We start from the raw sequence: 18807 nt of genomic DNA on the forward strand, positions 1-18807 counted from the left end.
AACAGTTAATCTATCGACCATTACTAAAATGCAAAATAAGAGAAAATGGCTATAGAACAGTGAAATTATTATTTAAGAAGACAAATAAGTTGTTTATTAGTAGCCAACATTTGTTTCATTTGTTATGATAACAGTACAATTAGTATAAATCAATAAAGCCTTATTGTTGCCTAACTGTCGTGTTGACTCTACGCGTTCTGATATTTAATTCTACACCCTGCTTTGTCAGGCGAAAAGACAGTGTTAATTTTCGGTCGTTCTCCGACAAAAAAGGAATACTGCTACCATAGAACCGATAAGAAATTCTATATATCGGTTATGTGTAAGCAAATATTATTATGGTAAGTTGAATTATCAGTTAGTATATATATCGAGTTTTCATTAATGCCCACACTCGAGAAATTCGGAACATGATAGGGCTTGTTAATGGATACGGGCCTCTCAAAATATTGATCAGAAGTTAATCATAGTAATATCACGAAGTAAAGTTACCTTGATTGGATATTGGAGTTTCAATCGCAATTTTGAATACCTTCATTAAACCAATACAAAGCTGTTAACCAGCCAAGCTATGATGATGATTATAGTAAATAATATGCATTTAAGCATAGGCTTTCAGACCGAGATCTTCTTCAAAAAATTCCTAGTTTTTTATTAAGCCGAAACGGGACGCAAATTCCATATGAAGACTGCAATCGTATTCACGGGCATTATAAGTTATTCATTTAAGAAGAGCTAATTTATCGATTAAGTACCATATATATGCATATAACCTCACAAATTAGTATTGAAAATCAATAAATTTTGATTGCGATCGCAAATTTTCGATGAGCTCTCTATCAATGAAGAGAATTGTGTTTTTAACGATGATCATACGGATGATTTCTTATAGTCACAGAACTATCAACTAGAATACAACTGTCATGCAAAGCCATAGAATCGTTTGCAAACCACGAAATCACATCCAATCATAGAATTGTTCCATCTATCTAGAAATATATGAAACCGGCTGCAATTCCTAACGACACGTTCAACTTGTATAAATATCTCGTTATACCATTTTATAGACCACCATGATACTTTCCCGTGTTATTTCCAACATCGTTTAAGATGTTAAAAATTTTCAAAATTTTTTCGGGAATATACAATTCAAGCATAAAATGATGTAAAAGTACATCAAATTTCACGTTTTATAATGTTTAATGTGAATCGTAGCATCATCATTTGGTTGTCTTCATTTACTAACCACGATGGTTGTTTTTATTTCCTAGAGCTATTTTTTTTCCACAAAATAGTAATCGGGTTGGATCTAAGGTAGAATTTTATCTGCAATACCGTATTACCTACAATGATGTAATTCATAATCTAAATAATATTGTAAAATACCTTAATTTCCTGCAAAATTTCATAACAGTGCTGGCCAACGCGTTTAGATTGAATTAGTTCCCAAAAATACTCTGCACTAATTGCCTATGGGCGAAAAATTTTTGTTCGCTGTGGTAACATATGTGGAACAATGTCATATAAACCTAAAAAATAAAATACTTAATATATAAATTACAGTTTCTCCATAATTAAATTAAAGGTTTTAGAAGAATTAAAGTTCCTTATAATACGTTTTATTATAGTTGAGCAGTTAGTAATGAATGACAATTCGTATAAAAAACGATCTGTTTCAAAGTGCGGATTGTGTTCACTAAAACAAATAATTCGTGATAGATGGTCAAAGTCGGAGTTCATAGTGGTATGTTAACTTATAGTAAACTGGAAATTCTAGAAGCTCCAGATTAAATTACAAATAGCGAAGTGTATTGCACCTGTTTGTATAAATTTTTTCATATAAGCTGCTCGTTTGATCACCAAAGTTGTAAATTAATGCCTCCCAACTTCCGTAGAATAGTTTAATATGTTTTAATTGTGCAATAATATGTTTTAATCGTGCAATAATATGTTTTTACACAAGGGTGCTTTATCGCTAATTTATTCCAAAATTTTAATTAATTGTGCCCTGCTCGTAAAAAACCTACATGCTTTAATATTTGTAGACAATTTAATCCTTTTGTTGCACCATTCATACAACGAGTCAAAATTCCATGACATAAGTCTGTTTAGAAAACTTTAAGTAATTATTCATGCTTATGTTCTTTCTACATCTTCAATCAGTGTTGATTTGTACACCTAATCTCATTCATGTCACTAATTAAACCAATATGTGATTTAATCAAATGAAAGTCTAGGAATGGCATCCATCAAAATGTTATTAAAAAATCTGTAAAAGAACGATTTAAATGGAAGTGACAGACCAAAAAATCCCTTTATGTACGGAATTGACTGCATTTTATCTCATTACCAAAACAGGTATATTCATCTTTCAAAAACCATTTTGTTTTTTCTTTAGTGGTCAAATAGCAGCATTCAAGAAATGTTATTGGTACCAATAATTTTATTCGAGGACAAGGCATTTCATCGTATTCGGATGAAGCGCTCATGTTCTAAAAATTTGGTAATTATTCCAACTACGTGTTTTATTGTGGTTGGTTTGTTAAAATGCCAAGTATCGCATGTGTAACTGAAATTTGCGTCTTATCATGCTATCAATTTTTAATTTCCTATCGTGTCGATGAGTACAAAATTATTTAAATATACAATTTTTAATAAAGGGATCCGGTAAATACCGTAAACTTATATAGATGAAGAAATATGACGAAAGAAATGATATAGTGGAGTATGATGCCTTGGAAGGAATGATGTTGCTTAAGACCTACAGAAAAGCGAAGAAACCCTGTCTTGCAATATTGAAAGGAGGTGACAGAAGCCTGTGGGAATTTGAGATATATCACCATAAATTCCAGGTGAAGGACGGCAGTCATGCGGCTACTTTTTATTACTGTGTTCTTGAGAAATCCTGGTTTATATTTCTTGCAACAGGGCAATTACGAGTTGATAAGAAACCTGTGCGGACTGCCATCGTGCTTAGAAGCGGTTCAATGATAGAAATAGGCAAAATTGTGTGCTGTTTTGATATAAAGTTTATCGTACGCAAGGAATATAAGAAGTTACTCGTGGAAATTATACTATCCAGCTCCGAGAAGCGACTCAGCTTATCGGAAATCTACCAGAAATTGCTGTCTGATTATAGCTTTTCCACGGAGAAAAATGCATCATGGAAGAATAGCATTCGCTGTGTTCTGTCTGAGTCAAAAATTTTTTACAAAATTCCAAAGAAGATCAAACGCGGTCGTGGCGGTTATTGGTGTATAAACGAAAAGGAACTAGCAAAGATGGATGATGAAAGCATCAAAAAATGTGAAAAGAGATTCGTTGATTCATTTATCTATGACCGCAGAAGTGTGATCTATACGGCAGTAGATCTAATGCACAGCCTGCAAGATGAATGCAAAGAAAACCAGAACAACTACAGAGAACCACAATTTAAAGAACCTACAGGCAGCTACGACAAGTTTGACGAGTGTAGAGCTTTTGTCCCTAATTCGCATCATGAGAAGGTCGCACGAATTTCATATCATCAGAAATACAAAACTGAATATGATACAGAAGCAAAGAGACCAAGAAGGAGTCCTTGGTTTACTCAAATGTACAATACATCGGCAATGAATCCCCCGTACCCCAACGCGGTGTTTGATCCGTTTGAGTACAATGATGATGATGAGTTTGATGATTTGGACAGAGATGGAAGACGTTCTGCGTGTATTGCTGATGAGTTAAGCTCTGATTTTTCCTGTTTGTCGGTGAAAGAAAAGCGAAAAAAAAAAGAGTAGGCCTGCCAATTGAACAATGGCTTACGTAACAATTGTTCAATATTGGTTTGTATTAGGTTCAGTATAGCAATCCCTTCACACAGAGCCTTTGTAAATAATAGGTAGAATGTTTATAGAGGTACTCATTAGTACAATACACTATGTGAGAATCGATGATGTACCAACGAAATAAATTATTGTAAATGATTGAGATATATTCAGCACTTTTTATAGCATGCGATACCTGCGCGTAAACACAACTACAAGAATTTTAATTTTCATGTTATCTACGATAGAGCTCATCATTGAATCTTTATTTAGCTATCTACGCTTTCTTAGGTCGACGGAAACCTAAACTCTTTCATGTTTAAGCATGCTCGCGTTCAAACACCGCACACGCTTCATTCTATACATCAATTTACCAGGTTAAGAAATGTTTTAAATCGTGATAATTGAGTACGGCAGTACATTTGTGTTTAGTTGACAATACCTAGCCGTGGATCATGGAAACATTAACATTGAGCATCAATTAATACGTCCGTCCAGCATAACCCGTTGAACATAATCTTGCTTTCTTATTACACAGCTCGCTACCCGTGGCTCATTTATAAACGTCAATTCGTACTTTACCAAATTTATTCCAATAAAATGAGTTTTCGTAACATCAACAACACAAAACGGCAATTTCATCGCAAACCGATTCTGTAACACCCAGCTCTTTTAAGAATTGCCAATTTTTCTCCTAAGCTACAAAATCAGTTTGCATTCCATTTTATTACACATTAACAAGCCAAGAATTGCAAAACCAATAGGTTAACTCCTTTCATAAAATATCGATAATCTCCTAAACCAGTAAATTCATATTAATTCTTTTGATTTCAACTCAATATCACACAAAATCAAGATTTCCATTTTAATGACATGCATTTTATTTCATTAACTAATCATAGCTCATGGAATAGAAAATTACATAAGTACTTTATTTCGTTGCTTAGACACAAACATATGCCTTGTTCTCGCTCTTATGTTTAATATTGTAACGACCTATTACCGTATTATTGCGTACCTTGCATTTTATGTTACTGAATTTTTTTACATGTGTTGAAATCGCTTCATAATCATCCGATAGTATCATGGTAGAATAAAAGCAATGTTTTAAAAAAATTAAAGCGTATAATATGTTCTTACTTGAAATTTTAGAGGCATTACACGCCTTCATTCGGTCGTTTTTATCAAATAACTAGATATAAAATGAGTAGAAACTACTTATTTTTTACTAAAAGTCACCTATTTATCTTCTTATATCAGCAATACCTAAACAAGCCTGCTTTTCTGATTTGCTTGAGTGACAGTGGCCGTTGGCCCTTGGTTCATATGAAGAACTACATATTACGCTTTAAATCTAATCCAAAGTAGCGCTAAAAATCTATGTATGCAAATACACACCTATTTCGAAAACAAAATCTTCTTGGTTGGTCTTAAAAGTATTGCGACATTAAATGCTTTTCACCTTCCTTTAATCCTAAGCTGCTATGAGCTAATATAACACATTCGCCTGTACACATAACAAACTGTCTTCAAAGTCTACTACTGCTAGCACATTTCGTTATCACATAATTATTCAAAAAAACACATCTTGTGCAGTTATGCCCAACCACTTTGCAGTTACATTTCGTCATGGTTTGATGATTGATACACCAACTTTCAATTCATACGTACCGTACCTATGTGTTCTTCCAAAAATTTTTCGTGCAATTCATCTTAGCTTTCTATTCATAACTATTCTTTACTCTCTCTCTTCCAATCGCTTTGTCACAATTGTTGTTCTATGTTCAACTAATCTGGCCACCGCATTATTGCGACATAACCTTAGTGAATGATAGGTCATAAAAATATTTTTGCCGCTGATCACACATAACACAGCGTATGAGTATTTAAGTGTCTCTGTGCAGCGGCAAGTAAAATAAGCCTCTATCCTCACATAGTAGGTGTGAAAAGAAATAATTGAGTGTTCAAATACCGATATACCTTTATTAACGTATGTACGAGTAGTAGTTCAACATGACCGGTCAAAAGCACGTTATCTTTGACGCCTACAAGCATGAGCATGTTTTTTCGCGAATCATATATCGTAATCGTTTTCTATATGTTAAACGGACTGCTAATAAAATGTAAAAAGGTCCTATAAGACAAGAGTGATCAGGTCACGGCTCAGTAATAATTTATTTCGTTAATTGTATTGCCGAAGTCACTAGCAGCATAAAGCTTTCTTCCAGCGCAGCACTAAGACGATTAGTCAAAAATTAGCTGACTAGATGTAGTGCCTTAAATACATCCCTTTCAACATGGCGTTATATACAGAATAATTCGAAATAAATCTATACTTATATATCTTGGCATCTCATGGTGATATAATACCACTCAACACATGGTTTAGTAAAACATTACAACAACACTTCTCCATAGTGCGGTATACTCGCACCACCTCCGTCACCAACAACTAAACGATATTATACCAACAAAAAATTTATTCTTTTTCATGATACAGCACCATCTCCTTTTCCTTCGCCTCAAACCCGATCTTCATGTAAAAGTTCACATTTCTCTCTGCACATGCTAGTATGGTCTTATAACATCCCTTCTTCTTAGACTCATCCACCAACCTACTCACAAGCATTTTGCCTAAACCATGTCCGCGATGCTCTTCTTCAACCACAACATCCTCGACATGTCCGACCACGGAAAGTCCGTGTATAAACTTGTACTCGAAAAATATCGTGGCACATCCCAACACACGGTTGCAATCCTTCTTCAGCACCACGAATATTCTGTAGTCCTCTTTCTTCTTTAGTGTCCTGTAAAGGTTTAGCGCAGCTTGCTTGTCGATCTGCCCCAGGGTGGTTAATCCGGCAAGCACTTCCGGAAAGTTGTTTTCAAAATCTTCTTCCTGTAATTCTCTAACGTAAAAACCCATTGCAGAATTGTTGGGATGAAATTTATCAACAATGAAATGTTTAAAACACAATACAATGATTTTATTGGTTAGTGTTGGTTTAAGAACGTATTACACGCCCTTGAGACAACCAATACGAATGAGCAACGCTAACGAACTCTTTTGTTAGATCAGCTCCGTAAACGGTAACTAATCACGTGTCATTGTCAAAACGTGCTATTTGCACATTTTTACTTCTCATACGTTCAGGCACTGCTGATTATGATAGTAAACGAACACAGGCAGGTGTAGTACACCCTTTATAACATCACAGGCATGTATTGAACGGATCACCCTTCTTAGCGAGGAAGCGAGCAGCATTTAATAAAAATTGGTGGCAATAACTTTGCTACGCCATTCTTCCCAAACTGCACTATCTATGCATTTACACATCTTTTCTACCTCATCGGTGTATTGCGCACATCCTCCGTACGGACCAGCACTACACCTCCACTTCTCCATCAGCAATCTTTTTGCTCATTTTTTACCACCCCTACAGAATGTTCATATCACCCTACACCCATTCAAAATCACAGCCATTCTCTCATTTCTCATACTCATCCACCAACCTATTCACATCATTCTCTTCATCCCTACACGCACATGCCCCCAATGCCCGTATACTCACCAAATTCCCTAACGAAATAACAGCAATACACGCCAACCGCCTAGGAGTGGCTGCGGACCAGTCGGGTAATATCAAATTATTCAGCGATACGCACGTACTCAAGCAATTTAACTATCACCGTGCACGTGTTAATGTGGTCAGAGTGTGTGAGGGCCGGTGTGTCGTTTCGTGCTCTGATGATGGGAGCGTGGTGTGGAACGAATTGGAAAGTGTGCGTGTGTTTGATTGGCACAACGATTACGTTAGGGCGGTGTGTGTGGATGGTAATGTTGTTGTATCGGGTGCGCTTGACGGTCAAATGGTTGTGCACGATTTGAGGGAAAGCAAAAGTATGAACCGGTACACGGCAGCTGAGCCTGTCATGCATTTGGAAAGCACCGATGGCGTGGTGTACATTGCCACGCCCACCGGCATCACGCACTTCAGCCTCAAGGAGCAGAAAGCGGTGCATCACACCATTAATTACGGAATAAACGATCTCAAAGTGAGCAACGGTCTTTTGTACGCGTGTACTGCCCATAGCCTCACCGTATACAGCTCTAACTTGGAGGAGGTGTTCTTCTGTCGTCTTAGGGATGAAAGCGTGGGAATGGCATGCAAAGATGGTGAAGTAATGATTGGATTGAAGAACGGTACTATTTTAGGTTTACGTGCGCATTGCGATAGCGGTAAAACGGTGGACCGTGACGAGGCCATAAAGGGTCGAGTGGTTGGTGAGGAGGCGCACGGTCATACAACGAGTGATGAGATGAACGACCAGGTGATAGATGAGATCGTGTACGACCAAATAACACGTGGTGATAGCAAAGAATATGAGCAGGGCGACGGGGTAGACAGCAAGAAAATGCAGAACGTAGCAGAGAAGCATAGAAACGGCTGCAAAGAGCTAAAGGAAACACTCAACTCAACTGTTAACGGTGCGGTGCCATCATCTTCACTGCACTACAAGGAGAACGAGCATCCCATCCACATCCTTTCAAAACCCTTCATGGTGTACGACCGGTATGAGCGAATGCTCAGGAACCATGAGTACCGCAAGTGTTTGAAGGCCGTTCTAACAGCCAACGATAAACACCGCATGTACCGCGTACTACGGTACATCCACAACAAGGGAGTGCTAAGGCAAGCGATCTATAGGCACAATGTACGCCTGCTCACCAATTATTTGAGCGAGTTCATCGGTGATCTGCTGCACAAGAGCATAGCACTGAAAGGCCTTGTAATTATCAGCGGGGTATTTGACAGGATGTTGCTTCAGGACAAGGAGATGCTAAGACGGGTTCGTTACGCAATAAAAAATGAAGAGCGCGTGCAGAAGGAGTGTGTAAAGACCTACGCATATTTAGAGACACTTTTAGAGAGTGTGAACGAGGAACAGTGATGAGTATCTCCTGTCCACAACGTATCGGTAGTCTTTGATTCGTTTCTATCGGTATGTTCCCTTTCGTTCCAATAAATTAACATCATTCTCTTCTGCTAGTGATCACGAGCTGTTGCTTTCTCCGTTGCTGCGATGTACCTTTTTGTGTTCATGCTTTATTTTCTATTTATATCAGTAATCACCTGTTAATCCCCATCAATGCACCATTTGTAAATAATACCTTATCCTCACCTCGTCATACATTCAAAGTATTTCTTGTGCTAGCGCTCAGCATTGAGCAGGGTTATCCCAGCATTTCCGTAACGTGCAACTTTCACACGCTAAAGCACCAATTCTACACAACAATGTATTACAATCTCCTATCGCGTATTCGTGCACTATTTAATTCACTCTGAATACGTACGATAAGCATGAACTGTTCCCCATTTATGCAACAACTCTATTTATTCCCAATCCTAACTCTATTTATTCCCCATCCAAACTATATTTATTCCCTATTTATGCAAAAACATCATTTCTAACACACTACCCCATCTCATTCTATAAGTTTATTTTATTTACCTTTCCCCTCATCCTCCAAACCAAACTACACGTCCTTTACCACCGATACGCTCCTCAAACGATCTATGCCCCTGTACCAATTCTCTACCACGCATTCTCACCACGTTACAAAATCACTGCAACTATCCATACCATAGCACCACCACTCAGCATTCCTGTTCCACTAAAACACCACACCCCGCATTCATTTCTTTACATATCCTTTGTTTTCCTTGACCGCCAGCAGCTTATCAACCATGTCCTTCTTACTCCTAAAACTGGCATTACGCACGTTCACACCATCTAAAAATCGCTGTGCTTCGTACACCATCTCCAAATAAATGAGCACATCAACCATTTCAAGCATAATCAGGTCATCGTACTCATCCTTTCGCGGCAACACATTGTTCTTGAGGTACGCCACCAGTGCGGCTGTATCGCCCGCATCAACCCTGTACGTTCTTCTGATCAGCTCTACCGCCCTGTCATACTTCTTGTTCTCCACCAAATACTTCACGTACAGGTACTTGATTATCTTGTTGTGGCTGTTGAGATCAACAGCCTTTCTGAAAAACAGGTCTGCGTTCTCTATCTGGTCCGTTTTGGAAAATACAAGGCCGATACCGAAGAGCGCATTGTAGTTGTTGCGGTGCATTTTGAGCGCATGAAAAAAAAAGTTTTGTGCATGATCGTACTCGTTGCGGATTATGCTCTCGTGGCCAAGCAGCAGGTACGCATACGCTGTCTTGTACATGTTCAGGCTCTTTTTAAGGCACAGCACTGATCGATTGTGATCGTTTTTAAGTGAAAAATAGTTGCCCAGCGCTGACCATGTTACGTAGCTGCCCTTGCATTTGTCTAGCAATGTACGGCACATACACGAGAGAGCATTCGTGTTCTTATCCAGCCAGAGTGCTGCTGAGTAGCTATCAAAATCTGCCGTGTACGTGGCATCGTTCTTCAAGACAACCTCGAAGCAGCGCATACTACGCTTAACATCACCGTGCTCGAACAGAATACGCCCTGCATTTGACACGAAATACGTACCGATGCCTGGCATCAACGAATAATACTTCTGCACTATTTTGATGTTCTCCGTCCTCTCAAATTCGATGAGATCGGCCGTAAACTGCGCAAAGAAATCGTTCTCGCCCGTACACACGAGCTCATCCAGTTTGTGCTCGTAAAACAACGCAATAAATGGTACATACAGCCCTGTGCACCGCTTGTAGTACACCAAAGCATCATCGCCCTGCTCATTCAGCGTGTACAGCTCGCCAAGTAACGCATACACATGCTCATCACCTCCATCCTCGAGCACATAACTGTTCCACTCTCCGTCTATCACATCCTTCAGCGCCTCTCTGTTCACGATACGCAACAGCGCATCGATCGCATCGCCATAATTTTTCATTTCCTTGTGGCACAGTGCCACGTAAAACAGGCCCGTGACCGTGTTAAACGTACTCAGCACGCTCAGTGCCCTGTAGTACTCTCTATTCTCGTACAGTGCTATGCCCAGTACCAGTTTGAGCGTTTGCTCTTTCTGTGCAGCGTGAGCAAGCACGAAAATGGCCTGTCTGTAATTTTTGTATTTTATGGCCGTTTTGATTTGTTGTACGTACATTTTAAGGGTACAAGCGATAAATCGGGCAAAATGTGCAGCACAAATAAAGAGAAGGGTTAGACCGGCAATGGAGAGCGGGCAGGGTAATGGAGAGCGGGCAGGGTAATGGCTGAAGGGTTGTAAGAATGAGAAATGAAGAAGGTGAGAAGGACATTAATGATTGCAGAGTAGAACGAGACATCATAACGGTGTAACAGCCAAGTACCGCAGATCAAGGATACATCTCCTAAACCAAACAGGAAGTTAGGTGGGAGGAGTAATATCAAAATTTGAAAGAGTGATTGGTAAAGGGTACGTGGTAGTGCCGGATATAAAGTGCCTTCAAAGTTAACAGCAGGAAGTTGCAGTGATTGTAATTTGTAAATGGTAGCGATGCAAATATGGGCCAGTACTAAAGTGCAGTTAGTACTCGTACATCGCTATGGAGTACGAGGCGTGCAGACTTAAAAATAAAAGCTGCCTGCCAATCAAAAACGATGGGAACTGCGAGACTCGAACTCGCGACCTTTAGATTATGAGACTAACGCGCTACCGACTGCGCCAAGCTCCCGCAACACCTGATATCAATAAACATTTTATACACGTGAGTTAAACACAAGATCTGACAGATCTACGAATTGTTCCGCTTCGTATTCATCAAGAATTCGTTATTTGATGTTAACTGGTGTAATAGCAATTTTAATCATCTCAATTTGTTACAAATGCTGTACCCTTTCTCACCACCGCAGTAAAACTTGCCTGAAACTAAAGATTATCTTACCTTGCTTGACCGGTACACATGTTCGGTATATTTACTGCACTTTTATAGCGGTACAATATCGTTAACGTTAAGAATACGTGTTACGTAGAAAGATGACCTCATTCAGTGTTGAAATGGAAGGATAATGATTTGAAGTGCTGGACCATGTTCATAGCATTACCATCGTGGAAAAGAGCACGCGTTAGTCCAAGCATTCAGATATTAAAATGGTAATTTGCAGGTTACGTGTTGAGAAGGGTTTTAATGCGTGCTACTGACCTGAAAGATGCGATATGTTTAAATACAGGGTATTGATCGTTTACCCTGCGCGATATATTGTAACATAACCTCTGCTCTTCTTTTATACCTACATCTGCTCCTCTTTTATCCTTACCTATACCTCTGCTCTTCTTTTATCCTTACCTATACCTCTGCTCCTCTTTTATCCTTACCTATACCTCTGCTCTACTTTTATACCTACATCTGCTCATACCCACCATCTGCTCATACCCACATCTACCCTAGCTCATGCACCTATACAATTTACGTAACACCACTTAATGCCCATCACTCCTCCTCTTAGTGTACAACACCCCATCCCTACATCCCAAGAACCTTTTACGTATCATCATCTCAATGAAAATATCCATCCTCTCCATCTCCACATCCTTAAAAGCCTCATAGACATCATTCAATCCGACCTGCCCCCTATGCTCCACATACCCATAAATCATTTGCACGTGCTCGCTTGAAAACGCCTCCGGCAATTGCTCCATATTGAGAGAATGCAGCGCATCATCAACGGACACGTCGTATTTGTGTGCTGGTAGCTCGTAGGTACCGCTGCTTGTAAGCTCATTGGTGTGCTCCACGCTGTCCGTGACCGGCTGCTCACCAGTAATGTTGAAGAAGTTCAACCATGGCTGAGAATGCTCCAAAATCTTGGTATTGGTGTGCGAGAGCTGTTCTATCTTGTGGTTGATTTCTTTTAGGACCTTGTTTATCGATGAGAATGTTTGGTCGATCTCCTCGAGCTTGTCGATGATCTGTTCCTCTACTTCTATTTTATGCATGGGGTGCATTTTGCTGGGTATAAAATAAATATTTGGCATAGGCAGGCTGACACGCATTCTGGTGTTCAAGGTTTAAGCACCCCTGCGTAACAGAAAAATTGATTGATACATGGCGGGCACAGGGTGAACCAAAACGAGCGGACAGGCATGTTCTACCGTTAACGCATGTAAATGTGGTGTATTGCAATGAATGGTAAAACATGGCATAATAACGCAGGTGAAAAACGTTCATAGGTAGAGCAACGTGCAAATGCGGCATATTTACAGGCGTATTACGGTGTATAAGCAAGTTATGCACTGTCAAGCATTTTACACGTGGTGAAAAGTACTGAGAATAAGAATAGGTGAGATAAAATTGTAGAACGGAAAAGGAATAGTGACAGTAAAACGTGGGAAGGTAGAAGAACGGTGACGAGAAAGGAACGGTGACAGTAAAACGTGGGAAGGTAGAAGAACGGTGATAACAAAATATTACACAACAACACACAAAAGCACCATTCCATAGAAACGTGCTCGTGCACCCTAAAGTACACCATCACTACGCGTACAGTTCAACAGCACGGTTAACAGCAAAACGATGATGAAGTGATCACGGTATCACAATTTGATTCGTACATCTGCTGCGCATTCCGCAACACACCTCAATTCTTCGTTCTGTTCATCTGAAACGGTTAATAACCGTTTGGTAACCGTGTACGTAACAAAGGCCGTGTTTGAAAGGACAGGCAATCAAAAACAGTACTTGTGCCCCTCACAGAGCTATGCCTCTTTTTATGGCACGTTTGTGAACAATGCTCATGCGCATTAAAATGCGAGTTGCTCATGATCAGATCAATGCGTGACATAAACAGAAATAACACGTAATGATAAGTTTTATCGCATGAATGAAAACAACCGGTAAAGGAACGCAGAATACGAAGCATCTCCTCATCGATCCGTAACATGGCATCAACAAAGTAGGATCCTATGGGTGCACGGGTCCCTTGACAGAACAATGAACAGCAGGAACGTAATATCAGACCAAACGCATTCATGTAACGGTTCGTGTATGCACATAACAAGAAGATAGAACATGGAACAGACCGTACCGTTTGGTTGAAAATTGGCAGCACGGCTCTATTATCACGTTTAATTATGGTTTATGCATAGCTCGCTATTTATTTATGCATAGTTTATTATTTATGGTTTATGCATAGCTCGCTACTTATTTATGCATAGTTTATTATTTGTTGCCTATCTACCTCATGCTCCATTCTCATGCTGTATATAACACAGCACAACCTATGAATTGTTAACTTATGCTACTCTGCATAGCACTGCACATTAATACACAAAAATACCGCATATTGATGTGTTATCACTGATGGTATGATCAGCAATCACAGCGATGTACCAATCCGGATGAGTGCACGCTTTTCTTTTCATTGATTGAACGTGCGCTAATCAAACGATGTAATCGTAATATTTGCATTTTTTATGCATTGTTGCCAATGATAAGCATTTTACGTGCAGAAGTGTTTGACACCGGTTAAATAATAAGATGGGAAGCGTAAAAAATGCAGGATTGGTAACCGTTCTTTGGTACTGTCATGTTTATGCTGTTGTTACGTAAAACATGGCTTAAAGGGACATGATAGCAAATTTTGATATTAACATGTTTTAAGGGGTTTAAAACATTCTGCACCAGAGCTCCCTTTAAGCATTTCTTAATCAGTAAAACAGCTGCGGAAAGAAGGAACAGTACTACCATAGAAAATTAGGATCGGTAACACAGCTAAATAAGAATTAAACTATTTATGCATCACACTTTCTTATCCGTTTATGCGTTATTTTATTTAAGTATAAATAGAGAGGCGGTTACAAACAATGCATAACCAGCAAGATCATCCCACCATACCAACCAATACGTCGCACGAAAAGGTCATCATGCACCAGCCAATGAGTGCATTGCGCTTGCCCTCCAACCAGTTTCATTTCTCATCACCAAATAAAACAATATCTCCTTTTGAGTAACATGTCAGCATGCTCAGTGATATGTGCCCACCACACAGCATAGCGAGTGATCTGCCGCAATTGGCACGATAAGCCGTAAAATGCGTTTTATCTGATTTTGGCATTAAAATAAAAAAGAAGAAATGCATACGAACCACTGATCGGCTTTATGTTCAGTTTAATATCGCGCAACAAGTTCAGCGAGTTTGAACGGCTTTTCTTCGGCATAGATAGAGAGATGGATGAGAGTGCAGCCGTGAGTATATTGGAGAAAGAGGCCAAAGAGAACTATGAATCTTTGGCCATTCTTTCGTTTTGCTACGAATTTGGGATTGGTGTGCATAGAAACATAAAGAAGGCCGAATACGGGTACATGATAAGCTCATCGAAGAATTCAGGACTTGCACTTGTTAGGCTCACGTTCTTGCGCAAGTTTGGACGGCCTAGCGTGCGTATTGACAGGCTGGAGGCGCAGATACTGCAGAATAAGCTGCGTACCATCGGATCGGCAAGCGTGGCCTGGCTCGAGAAGGCGGCCAAGCTTGGTAACTCCTACGCGCAGTACTGTCTGGGTACGTGCTACCACGATGCACTGGGTGTGCGGCGGTGCACGAAGCGCAGCATTGAGTGGTATACGCGCAGCGCTGCACAGCGCAATCCGTGTGCCATCGGTGTGCTTGGCTTCTGCTATCTCGAAGGCTTCGGTGTTGAGAAAAACGAACACAGGGCATTTGCACTTTATCTGCAGGCTGCACGCATGAACGATCCTGTGGCGACATACAACATGGGCTTTTGCTACGAAGAGGGCAAGGGCACTGTCAAGAACATGAAATACGCATTCTTGTGGTACAAGCGGGCAGCCGAGATGGGCAACCCATTCGCACAGAACTCGCTTGGCTACTGCTACGAGGAGGGCCTTGGTGCGTACAAGGACGAGAACAAGGCGTTTACACTTTATAGAGAGAGTGCACTGCAGGGATATCCGTGGGCACAGTCCAATCTTGCGTACTGCTTCCAGCAGGGAATAGGCGTGGATAAGGACTTGAAAAAAAGTTTTGAGTGGTACGAACGTGCAGCCATACAAGGCCTGTCACGCGCTCAGCACAATCTTGGACACTGCTACCATCAGGGCATGGGCACAGACAAGAACGTAACGGAGGCTGTAATGTGGTACAGAAGGGCGGCCAAGCAAAAGAATCTTTATGCGTTTCATAGCCTGGGCAACTGCTACCAGAATGGAGAGGGTGTTCCTAAAGATGAGCGGGAAGCAGTGCGCTACTACAAGCTTGCTGCACTCAAGAATTTTGTACCATCGCTGATTTCCCTAAGCTTTTGCTACCGGCTCGGTCTGGGCGTAGATACCAACGCGTTGTCATCATTCCACTATATGAAAAAGGCCGCAGAGCTACACAACGCGTACGCGCAGAACTGCCTTGCATTTTTTTACGAGGAGGGATATGGCACGAAACGAAACATAGAGTTTGCCATCATGTGGTACACCAAATCAGCAAATGCAAACAATCCTTGGGCACAAACCAACCTAGGCACGATATACTTTGAAGGCATACACGTGCCAATGGACCGTGAGAAATCGGTGTACTATTTTAAGCTGGCTGCTAACCAAGGACACTCAAGAGCATATTCCAAGTTGGGATACTGCTATGAGGAGGGTATAGTGGTGCATAAAAACCCTTCTATAGCGTTCAGCTATTACAACAAGGCTACTGAGCAGGGGTATAACAGAGCATACTATGCGCTTGGAAGGTGTTATGAACGAGGATTTGGTATCGATTTTAATATGAATCAAGCGCTTTCTTATTTCTACAAGGGCAGTTTTTATGGCGATTTGAGGGCCCGTGAGAAGATGAAGAAGATTTTGGGGAGATGTTTGATCAATGAATGCAAGATGTTTGCGAAATGTGCGTGATACGTGTATTTGATTGGTGTAGAATGGGCATTGGTATGAGATGGGGTATTGGATGGTGTGCGAAGTAGAGTGCGAGATAAAGTGCAAAACAGAGTAGTGCTATGACATAATAGGCTATACAAGGTAGATTAATGGTAGATATGATTCGTATGAATACAAAGGATAGTAGCACCGTATTACGTACGGGACATGAATGGTAGGTGTTACACGGTAATTACATTGTAGGTATGTAATTACATCGTAGGTATGTTGTGATGGTGTACAGCACGTATAACACACTCCTTACACCGTAGGTATGTTGTGATGGGTACAGCACGTATAACACACTCCTTACAACGTACCCATTACTACACCATCTCCACTAATTATCATACATCTTATCACATTGCGCCACAGTTCCAGCACAGCATATATCGTAAGAACACTTCCTGTTTGATACGCAGTGTTCCTCCTCAACAACTAAATAAAACTTATAGATACAAACATATCATGGGCACGTATTGGTAATGTGTTTTACTTACATAACATAACGATATGATAATTCATAACAATAAATAATATTGCGTAAAAATATAGCAAATAGTGCTTTTGAATGCAAGCACATCCCCTCACAATACGTGAACCACACCAAATTATGCATTTATACTTTGTTGACCTGAACGGTAAAATATGGCAGCAAAACATAATACAATGCTACACCACGCATTAAAATACACTATCAATAAATTCATCATCATCAACACTCTCAATTAGCACACCATTGCGTTGCACCATCGCAAGCAGCTCCACGTACCTTTCCCTTACGCTATGCGAGGGGTGCTCTAACCCACTCACCAAGTACTTGAACACGTAATTACTGCTCAGCTTACGCACAAACAGAACAAAACACTCATCAAATACGTCCTTGATTTCGTCATCACACAGTAAATTAACGAATGATATGTTGAAGAGGTGTATAAGGTGCTCTGTTGTTATGTGCAGATGTAGAACGTGTTTTAGCAGTTGTAGCGCGCATTTTCTTAGTGTTTTGTCGTTTTGTGTCAGGGCGTTGTTCAAGACCGGTATTATATATTTTATCAGTTTGGAAGAGACTCTTACGTACTTTCTGTTTTTTGCTCTGCGCTTTTTATCTTCTATTGCATACGTTTTTGCGGTTATTTCATGCGCTCGCAAATATCTTTTATATTTTTCATTCTTTATGCATTTATGCCTTGCTATATCACATATTTTGCCACTTCCACGCTGTTCACAATTGCCATATTTATGCAGTGCATAACGATAATTATCTGCATTACTACACACCATATTACAGTAATTCGTACTATAACGCCCCATATCATGATGCGTTACGCCACAGTACCTCCCCACATAATATTTTACAATCCGTTCTAACACCCTGATAACACCAACCTTGACGTTAAACTCCCTCATTCCGTAGTCCATCAGCAAAACGGCCACCACCTCACAAAAATACCGCACCCCCATCTTAGAAAGCACCACAACCCCCATCACTCTCTGCACCCGGTCACACACCCTCAAATTGTCCATCATCAAATTAACAACACTCCTCACATCCACCCATCTCCCCATACAGCAGTACAACGTACCAATGCGCTCTCTAAATCGCTTATTCACCGTGTTCATTCTGTCATTCACGATGTGCATCACTCTCAGAACATCCCTTCTATCCACTCGCACACCACGCAACAACCCTATCAAAAGGTGTACACACTCGTAAAACGATTCTTCTCTTCTCACGTTCACCAATATGCTTTTTAACACTCTGCGTGTGAACAGCTCATCGTTCGTCATCTCCTTATGCTTTCTTATCACCCTGTAGCACAGCATCACCGTGCCCGTGTCATCATCTTCTAGTCCCTCGTGCACCACGTGGTGGTAGCTGTGAATGTCACCGGGTAGTTCTGCCAGTAATAGCAGTTTAGTACGTAGCGGTACTTCATCCACCAGTTCAAATACTTCTTTGGTGTTTACTGCCAGGGCACGTACGTGCTTTATCACGAATTTGTTACCGCTTCGTATCAGTTCTTTCATCCTGCGCATGTATTCAGCACGGTTGTTGAGCCTTACCAGCACGGTATCGCTTACGTTTTTGCTGTTGTCGTGCTTTGCCATTATTTGCACCCTGTTAT

At 40.4% G+C, this 18807-nt stretch overlaps 8 protein-coding genes and 1 non-coding gene across 9 annotated transcripts; 3 read left to right on the forward strand and 6 right to left on the reverse strand.

Moving 5' to 3' along the window:
• Positions 1–2690: 2690 nt before the first annotated feature.
• On the forward strand, positions 2691–3779 carry VCUG_01693 (uncharacterized protein; the record flags this gene model as incomplete). Its single annotated transcript, XM_008076519.1, has 1 exon — positions 2691–3779. The coding sequence occupies one exon, from the start codon at positions 2691–2693 to the stop codon at positions 3777–3779; it is 1089 nt and encodes a 362-aa protein (XP_008074710.1).
• Positions 3780–6269: 2490 nt separating this feature from the next.
• VCUG_01694 (uncharacterized protein) lies at positions 6270–6737 on the reverse strand. Its single transcript, XM_008076520.1, has one exon. It carries the CDS (start codon positions 6730–6732, stop codon positions 6286–6288), a length of 447 nt encoding a protein of 148 aa, XP_008074711.1. The 5' UTR covers positions 6733–6737; the 3' UTR covers positions 6270–6285.
• Positions 6738–7250: 513 nt separating this feature from the next.
• On the forward strand, positions 7251–8759 carry VCUG_01695 (uncharacterized protein; the record flags this gene model as incomplete). Its single annotated transcript, XM_008076521.1, has 1 exon — positions 7251–8759. The coding sequence occupies one exon, from the start codon at positions 7251–7253 to the stop codon at positions 8757–8759; it is 1509 nt and encodes a 502-aa protein (XP_008074712.1).
• A 529-nt stretch (positions 8760–9288) lies between these two features.
• Positions 9289–10989, reverse strand: VCUG_01696 (uncharacterized protein). The gene has a single exon (XM_008076522.1). It carries the CDS (start codon positions 10924–10926, stop codon positions 9505–9507), a length of 1422 nt encoding a protein of 473 aa, XP_008074713.1. The 5' UTR covers positions 10927–10989; the 3' UTR covers positions 9289–9504.
• A 414-nt stretch (positions 10990–11403) lies between these two features.
• On the reverse strand, positions 11404–11476 carry VCUG_02814. Its single transcript has one exon. It is a non-coding gene; the product is annotated as a tRNA-Met (tRNA).
• A 631-nt stretch (positions 11477–12107) lies between these two features.
• VCUG_01697 (uncharacterized protein) lies at positions 12108–12747 on the reverse strand (the record flags this gene model as incomplete). The annotated part of the gene is made up of 1 exon (XM_008076523.1): positions 12108–12747. The coding sequence occupies one exon, from the start codon at positions 12745–12747 to the stop codon at positions 12223–12225; it is 525 nt and encodes a 174-aa protein (XP_008074714.1). The 3' UTR covers positions 12108–12222.
• A 662-nt stretch (positions 12748–13409) lies between these two features.
• On the reverse strand, positions 13410–13772 carry VCUG_01698 (uncharacterized protein; the record flags this gene model as incomplete). The annotated part of the gene is made up of 1 exon (XM_008076524.1): positions 13410–13772. One exon carries the CDS (start codon positions 13770–13772, stop codon positions 13410–13412), a length of 363 nt encoding a protein of 120 aa, XP_008074715.1.
• Positions 13773–14899: 1127 nt separating this feature from the next.
• VCUG_01699 (uncharacterized protein) lies at positions 14900–16657 on the forward strand (the record flags this gene model as incomplete). The annotated part of the gene is made up of 1 exon (XM_008076525.1): positions 14900–16657. One exon carries the CDS (start codon positions 14900–14902, stop codon positions 16655–16657), a length of 1758 nt encoding a protein of 585 aa, XP_008074716.1.
• Positions 16658–17362: 705 nt separating this feature from the next.
• On the reverse strand, positions 17363–18790 carry VCUG_01700 (uncharacterized protein; the record flags this gene model as incomplete). The annotated part of the gene is made up of 1 exon (XM_008076518.1): positions 17363–18790. One exon carries the CDS (start codon positions 18788–18790, stop codon positions 17363–17365), a length of 1428 nt encoding a protein of 475 aa, XP_008074709.1.
• Positions 18791–18807: the final 17 nt, after the last annotated feature.

This window comes from Vavraia culicis (assembly GCF_000192795.1).
Source record: "Vavraia culicis subsp. floridensis unplaced genomic scaffold supercont1.29, whole genome shotgun sequence".
In the NCBI taxonomy this organism is placed as follows: Eukaryota; Fungi; Microsporidia; family Pleistophoridae; genus Vavraia; species Vavraia culicis.